Source organism: Populus euphratica, unplaced genomic scaffold (assembly GCF_000495115.2).
Source record: "Populus euphratica unplaced genomic scaffold, PopEup_1.0 scaffold750.1, whole genome shotgun sequence".
Classification (NCBI taxonomy): Eukaryota; Viridiplantae; Streptophyta; class Magnoliopsida; order Malpighiales; family Salicaceae; genus Populus; species Populus euphratica.
In genome coordinates, this window is record NW_011500617.1 from 21,195 (window position 1) to 29,767 (window position 8,573).

At 28.4% G+C, this 8,573-nt stretch overlaps 1 protein-coding gene across 4 annotated transcripts; it reads right to left on the bottom strand.

The window, feature by feature from the left end:
* Nucleotides 1-2,724: 2,724 nt before the first annotated feature.
* Nucleotides 2,725-5,851, bottom strand: LOC105115701 (eukaryotic translation initiation factor 3 subunit K-like). Of its 4 annotated transcripts, XM_011012663.1 has the most exons (9): nucleotides 5,558-5,851; nucleotides 5,415-5,471; nucleotides 5,264-5,314; nucleotides 5,122-5,184; nucleotides 4,807-4,857; nucleotides 4,656-4,722; nucleotides 3,580-3,662; nucleotides 2,916-3,157; nucleotides 2,793-2,863 (listed from the first exon to the last, which is right to left on the bottom strand). In XM_011012663.1, exons 1-8 carry the CDS (start codon nucleotides 5,690-5,692, stop codon nucleotides 2,939-2,941), a joined length of 726 nt encoding a protein of 241 aa, XP_011010965.1. In that variant the 5' UTR covers nucleotides 5,693-5,851; the 3' UTR covers nucleotides 2,793-2,863; nucleotides 2,916-2,938. The 4 variants fall into 4 exon arrangements, with proteins under 4 accessions (XP_011010964.1, XP_011010966.1, XP_011010967.1 ...); XM_011012662.1 differs by having other exon boundaries at nucleotides 2,725-3,157; XM_011012664.1 differs by having other exon boundaries at nucleotides 2,725-3,142; nucleotides 5,558-5,850.
* Nucleotides 5,852-8,573: the final 2,722 nt, after the last annotated feature.

Here is an 8,573-nt window from a genome sequence, read left to right on the forward strand (position 1 = left end):
TATGCTACTATTTAAGCCTCTCATAATAAATAATGCACCTAATGAATGCATTAATTTGCACTTTTCATTGAGACTATTGTCGTGGTGGATAGAGAAAGAGAGGGTGGTGGTGTCGCACCTACTAGTTAGTGGGTTTGCGATGGGGGAGATAGAGAAGGATGGGTCAGTCACTGCAGAAGAAAGGTGCAATGAAAGAGGAGAAGAGAAATAGGAAAAGAAAAGGAAGGTAAAGGTAAAGGGAACGAGAATAGGGTTTTGATCTAATAAGAGTCGCAAGTGATGTATATGACTCATAAGTTGTAAATGTTGCATGCAACTCGCCAAACTATTTTGTTTTTGTAAATATTGTTTGATAGTGTCATTTTTCTTTTTTTGTTGTGCCAAATTCCAAAAAAGAACTTTTATATGTAAATAAGAATGTCATGTCAACCAATATATGCTCTCAAACACTATTTAAATAAGTAGATAGGTATCCCACGACCAATTTTTTCCAACATAAAAGAAAGATGCTAAGATGATGCAAGTGTTTAAAAAAAAATTAAAGATTCGGGTTATTGACTTGACTTGGTTTAATAAGCTCAAGTAATTTAATAATATGAATAAAAAAATACAACAAAAAAATTGAAAAACAAATCCGGCTTGAAATCATTTTTAAAACTTGTGACATTATCATGATACCAGGGTAACCTCGTTGAAAGCAAGTTGAGTAAACTATGAAACTCAATGATCAAAGAATCCAATGTTGAAGGGAAAAACTAAAAAACTATTTTAATTTTTTTTTAAAGATCCAAATCAAATCGGATTAACCTACTAACATCACAGTCATGAATTTAAGATTAGGATAACCCTATAGAAAAGAAAGCTAATAGAAAAAAGCACGAATATTAATTCTCAATCAATCAAAAGCTAAAGAATAAAATGTAGAAAAAACCTTAAAAAAATCAAATGTTGAAAGATTGTATTTGATAATGAAGCAAAAACTTAGTGGAAACATGATAACCTCATAAAAATCAAAATCAAACCTCAATTTTCAGGAAATAAAATATTAATGGATGCAATTAAAAAAATCAAAAAAGTTATAAAAACCCTAACTCGAGCCCATCTTGGTCAGCATGCAAAATCTACAATCTGATCATGATATTAAGGTAACCTCGTCAAAATAAAATTAAATAAAACTATGAAACTTAATTATTAAATAATTCAATATAAAAAGATAAAATTGAGACAAAAATCAATAATAAAAAAATTAAAAGAAAAAAAACCTGAGTCAAGTTAGGTTAACCCACTAACATAGAATTGAGATAACCTTATAGAAAGAAAAGTGCAAAAACAAAAGGCATGAATATCAATTCCAACCAAATCAAATATTGAAGTATAAAATTAAAAAATAAAATAAAAATAAACACCTGATAAATAGACCAAAGTCAATCAGTGTTAACCTTCGAAACCCATAATTCTGGTTGTGAGCCCAATACTAACCTCAAAAAATAACAAGGAAAAATTCTCAATCAATAAAATATTAAGGAATAAAATTGAAAAAAAATGCAATAAAAAAATAAAAAAAAAACAAAACAAATAGCAATAAAAATGCAATAAAAAAATAAAATAAAAACAAAACAAATAGCAATAAAAATAATGTGGATCAAATTTGACATAAAAATAAATTTCAAAATTTAAAAGAGAAAGTTGAAAACAAAATTTGATTAAAAAAATAATAAAAAAAACATTAATCAAAGGATTAAGGACCAAATTTTATATAAAAATTAAATAAAATCAAATGATGATGGAGGAAATTGAAGAAAAAAAATCAATCAAGAAAAGATTTATAAAAAAAATAGCAATCAAAATAATGATGACCAAATTTGATATAAAAATTATATAAAACCAAATAATAAGGGATGAAATAAAAAAAAAAAGCAATCAATAAAAAAAAAAGGATCAAATTGAATAAAAAAAGTGACAAGACACCTCTATATTTTAGCATGCCAACACGAAACCTAAAGAAAAGAGAGATAAAAGAGAAAGAAAAAAAATATAAATTAAAATTCAACCATCATACACCATTTGTGCATGTTAACCACTAAGAAGACAAGGTTGAATCACTTTTAATTTTTAAATTATATTTTATATTTATTAAAATATCAAATTGCTCTTGATTATAAATAAAATATTATTATGAAAAAAAAAAACCTTAGATGCTAGCTTAATTTTTTTTTTAAATAATTTAGTTATTATATTGTACTTGAAAAATTTTAAAATAATTTAGTTATTATATTGTACTTGAAAAATTTTAAAATAATTTAGTTATTATATTGTACTTGAAAAATTTTAAAATAATTTAGTTATTATATTGTACTTGAAAAATAATAAAAGATTGATTGACCTCGATTAATTCAACAATGACTACTAATGAGTCCTGAAAAATCGACCTTGATTTTATTACCCTCGGTAACAATTCATTGATCTTTTAATTGATTTTTGTTAAGAATGTCAAAAGCATTATTATACCATTACAATTCATAGTGTTTTTATGTGTTCATAATTAAATACTGAGCGATTTCATGTTTTTGTTAGCTAGGAGCCTCTTTTTCCTTCTGCCCGGAAACAATATTGTAGAAATTGCTGTGTTGTTATTAACAGAAATTGGGTTCAAAATTGCAATGCATTGTTAGCATCTAAACCAAAGCTCCGCATCCAACTCACAACACGGGCCGGCGAAAAAAAAAAAAAAAGCGAAGATTCATTATAAGGTTTATCAACTCTCCTCTCCATTGTTTGGACTAAATCCCAGATACAAAAACAAACAAACAATAAGGTTACAGGAGCACCAAAATCATAAGCATCTAAGCACAGTTACTGGGAACTAGAAGCAGCACCACGACTCAGAATCCCAGAGCTTTCGCTGATACGAGGAACAAATTCAAAAATCCCTAGCCCCTCAACCAAGAATGGGGAAGATGCGGGTAACATGCTCTAAAGGAATGCTATCTGCAGTGTTCTTCTTTAGCTCAGGATGATTAAATTCATTACTGGGTAGGACAACGAGTTGTACCTGCCCATGACCCTTCTCTAACGTCCAACCACAACTGGACACCTGTTGTTCCAGGAACTTGTCCAAGGATAGACCTTCAATGTTGATAGCCTGCCACATGCAAGCCCAGTTAAGTAAGATCTTGGCATAGACGACATAACTAAAGTTGATATAGACATAGATAAAATGTGTACGAGTCTTTCTCATCACACCAAATGAAATTGATGCAGAAGATAAGCGCAAAGTATATGGGAAAAAAAAACCCTTCAGCTAAGCATCGCATGTTTAAAAGAACTAATGACAAGCATGCTATTTTCAAAATCAGACACCAGTTTTACCTACAACCTGCTATGTCTTTCTTGTCAGTACAGCAAAACTGTCATTAATTTAATGCAGGTCTGCCACATGTTTTCATCTTTTCTAAATGATACAAGATTTCCACCACTGATTTCAATGTATCAAACAAACCACAGAACAGACACAAAAATAAAACAAAGTTCAACATATATATTAAACAAGAATTTTCAAAGCATTAAATGGAAGTATACCTCAGCCAGCATAGACCTGGGAACCTTTTGATAAGTCAAAGAAAGTAGGTGAATTGCATAGGCTTGGATTGCTTGCTCAAAACCTGCATTCAGACTACTTATAAACCAAAGGATACGCTATACAAACAAAAAAAAAAAAGTACACGAAGGCATCACCAATAACAGTGGGAACAATAAAATCACTAACTTGATAGCATAAGCAAGGGAAGTCAAACTCTCTTTATTTGTAGGGCAGAATGAAGAGCATGATTGTACGCTAATCAAAACTACCACAGCCTATAATTACCAACACAAGCAAATCCATGCATAAGCTCGCTTACAAGACATATTTAACTCTAGCAATTTAGACCTCTTATATGCCAAAATACACAAACATAGAAAAGAGATATAGAAGAAGGCATCACCGGCAACAACAGGAGCCATATGATCACCGACTTTGGTAAGAAAAGCAAGGGAAAACAAACTCCATTGACATGTGAGAAGAAATGAGTTGGGGAGAGAGATCACATGTGAAGAAAGAAGACGAAGAAAATAAATGAAGAAGAAACAAACAAAAAGATGTACTTGATTCTTCGGGAAAGAATGGCTTGCCAAATGTGCCTCCAGCTCTTTTTTGATGATCCTTTTTAAATTTTAAAGCTCTATTTTGATTATCCTTTTTTTTTTATATAAACCCTACTCTTTACTTTTACAAGCTGTATGTCTGCACCCTTAAATTATTTTTGGTGGTGAATAGAAAGAATATGGACAAATAGGTCAAAACACATCAATTAAAAAAAGGCAACGTCCATATACTTTGACCAGCACTCGCTTTAGCGCCTAGTGCTTGCACTCTAGGCAAGCGCCTAGTTAAATCATCTCGCTTGGAAAAATAAAAGGTGCTGGGGTCTCGCGAGCTCAAAAGGCGCCTCTTGACAACACTGCATGTACTCTTGTTATTTGTAAAGATAATCTAAGACCTCTAAAATGTTAGTCCTTGAACGTTAATTACATGTCTATCTAGACAATTAGGCTACAGAGACAACAAAAGGGTATAGCTAAGGATAAGAAAGCAACCATCAGAAACTAACTCTTACCTGGGACGGCTTCAACTATGTGGCGATTCTTTGCAGCTTCATCCCAGAATTGACGGAACCTTCCTGTCTGCAAATGAAGACGTAGATGATTTATTATCCATTATTTCACACAATGTACATGTCCAAGTCCAGTAACAGAGCAGAGATGTACCTCCAAATAATGTGAGAGAACAATCAGTGTCTTGAACTGTTCCTCCATTTGCTGAAAAGTATATAAAATGAATAAAGAATTAAATAGATAACCAGCATACCATCTATGTTTTCAAAGGCCCACTTCAACTTAACTCAGGAAAAAAAAAAGTTAAACCAGACATTTGGATGTCATGTATTACATCACAGTTCCCAGAGAACAAACTGAATCCCGCGATAAAGCCTACCCTTATTGTACTAATCGGACTTTGAATATGTCAAAATGCATGATTTCACACAGTTTTACAGGAGCAAGGGGCTAAAAAAGAGAACATACCACTCGTTCTGGAATCAAAAAGAGACAAAGGCCAAAATCAGGAGCTGGCATTGCCATGAGTGCCTGTTCCAAAAAGGAGCTAGCAAGCATTACAATAAAGCATTTAAAATCATTTAAGCTTAAGGGCTTTAACCGTCTAGACCTTAATGAGAATACGAGCCACAATCTGGGTGCTCATTCTCTCTGGCTCGAACTGCAATTGAGTAAAAAATAACAAAAGTAACAACAAGAAAGCATAAACATTAATATTATCAAATCAAATTTAAGTAAGACAAGGCTTAGCAAACAAATACCTGATAGAGGCGAAGAAGGCAAAGATTTGCATCCAGACTGTATGTTAACGAAGAAACCTATCAAATATTTTTTTTATCCTTACAAACAGTGAAAAACGAAGAAAACAGAAACAAAATAGAGAGAGCGAGAGAGAGAGAGAGACCTGTTCGTTAACGTAGTTTTCGAGATCGGGGAGGATGTCAGGATTGTAGGGATTGACGGCAACCAGCTGCTCCACTGTGTATGAGACTTCTTGTTGTTGTTGAGGTCTCTGAGGAGCCTCTCTTTCCCTACCCATTCTTTTACCTTTTTTCTTAATTTCAATCTAATTTTTTTATGACTTATTATCTGTCACTGGTTAAATTTTTAATCTGTGAGATGGTTTTCAGAGAGCGAGAGTGATTGCGGACAGATGATGAAGAAGGTTTTCTTTAGGGTACCGAAAACATTTACAATAAATTTCTTTAAAATACCTCTATGCCCCCCTCCTCCCCCTCTTTTTTATTTTTTATTTTTTTTTCATTTTTTCCTTTTCCGAGCCACAATTATTTATTTATTTATTATTATTATTATTATTATTAAAAAAAGGCAAGTACTTGTTTATTCTTTAGGGTGTGATCAAATAGATAAAATAATTTTATTTTTTTAACAAAAAAATAAATATGTAGATTCTTTAAATATGATTTTGGCTATAAAAATAATTTTAATAAAAAAAATAAAAAAACATATATTTAAATATTATATATATTACCAAATGTAAGAAAAAAAAAGAGTTAATGATAAGTAAAGTCTAAACTAAAAAAATCAAAAAATAAATATAAATCAAGATATTTGATTTTATAACACGGGACATGTATCTAGTTGTGTTTAATAATTTTATTTTTATGAAAATAATTATTTAATTAACCAATTATTCATTCCAATAAAATGATGTTCACCCAATAAAAAAAATCAAAATATAAAAAATAAGCATATTATACTTATATTTAATTAATTAATTAATTGAATCTAATTAAAAAATAAAATATCTTTAAAAAATAAATTTAAAAAAGAACAACAAATAAAAAGACCTGATATAGCTCGAGTTATTTTTTAAATAATTAAAAATCATATAGAAAGAAAATTTTAACAAAATAAGATAGTTTAATCTCTAATTAAATAAATATTGAAGAATGAAATTGAAAAAACATGAGTTTAGAAGAAAAAAAAAAGTAAATTTGGGTTAATCTCTCAAACCCACAACCTGTGCAATTTTAGACCTTGGCTTAATTAAAAAACTAAATTCTCAATTAATTTAATGTCGAAAGATAAAGTTAAAAAAATATCAATTTAAAAAATTTACTAAAGTAAAAAAACTAACAATAAAAAAATAAAGATCAAATTTAATAGGAAAAGAAATTAAAGAATGATGAAATAGTAAAACAAAATCCAATCATAAAAAATAATTCAAATGAAAGAAATATCAATAAAAAAAATTAAAATCAAATATGACATAAAAAATAAAGGAGAAGAAATTAAAATTTCAATTTCATAAACCACTTCAAATAAAAACAAATACCAATAAAAAAAATAAAAATAAAATCTGAAGGAAAAATAAATTGAAGGGCTATTTCAAACTTTTACAGGGTTAAAGCAAAAATCAAGGTGTAAAAAAAAAAAAAAGGTTGTCAATACCAAATCAGAGCTCTTTCCACCGAGAAAAAAAGAAAAGATTGTCAATACCAAATCGGAGTTCCTTCCACCACACATAACACCAAGATCAAGAGATTGCTGAGATGATTTGAACATCATCCTAAAAAACTATTATTTGGTCATCTAACACCTTTTCACGCGTAGCTTGAATGACGCGGTAACAACCTACGCAATGATGAGTGTAGTTGCATCAACTGTTTTTTTAATAAATAATATTGTATTTTTAAAATTACTAAATTGTTCCTCCATCGACCTGATTATATCAAAAACAAATCATAGTGAACTCACCAAAATGCCCTTGACAACTAGTGAATGTGGTTTTACTTTTTAAGAGTAATTTAATTATTTTATTGTGCATAAAAATACAAAAAATCTCATGGGCATCAATGTTAGAAAAATTGATTCCAAAGGTAATGTAGTCATTTTACTATGAATGAAAAATAAAAAATAAAAAAACAAGATCAATATATCCCCTATCAATATAATAATGATCAATAAACCCTTGTAAAAATATTCATAGTACTTATAATAAACCCTTGTAAAAATATTCATAGTACCTATAATTTAGTTATTTTTCTTGTTTTGAGAAGGGCAAATGGATTTTTACTATCGATTGCTACAATGATTTTACCATAGTTTTTAGATTTTCATATAATTATTTAGGACTGGTTTGTCAAAATCAAATCTAGTTCACATTGTTTTGTCTAAATAAAATAAAATCGAGCTTAACTTCTATATTTATCTTCAAATTATTTCAAGTTTAATTCACTATTTTTTTAATCAATTCTATCTTCTTCATTAGTATACAAAATGAAATAAAAATAATAGCTTTAAGATAAATTTTAATTGAAAATTAAAAATTTTTATTCCAATGTTATATATTTAGTCTCTTACTTATATATATATATATATATATAATTATTTTCTATCCAAGAAATAATATAATATTTTTTTATAATAATATTTTTTTAGAATAAACATACAAAAATATATTTTATATTCATAAACATTTCAAGTAAACTATTTAAGTTTGTTTATAATAATACTTGAATTTAATTATAAAAATAACCTAAGTTTAAATGACTTTTTTTTTATCATAGTTTAACTCAAGCATAATGGTTTTGTCTTACAATTTTCTAATATGACTCCAAAATTAAATTATTGTAACTCAAATCCTATACAAGGAGTTAACACTCTAATAAATATATTTTTTAAAAAAATAAAAAAAAATTAATTTTTTTTCTTTGTTTCAAATTAATTTTTTTGATGTATTGGTATTAAAAATATTTTTTAAAAATAAAAAATATTATTTTAATAAATTTATAAAAAAATACTTTAAAAAATAATTACTATTATATTTTTAAATACCTTCTAAAAAGTTATAAAGCTAACATTAGTAGTTAATGGGGTAAAGGGATTACTACAACTAACTAAAATGGACATCAACATAAAAATAAGGGGTTACTCTTGCCTTCTTTAATACTTGG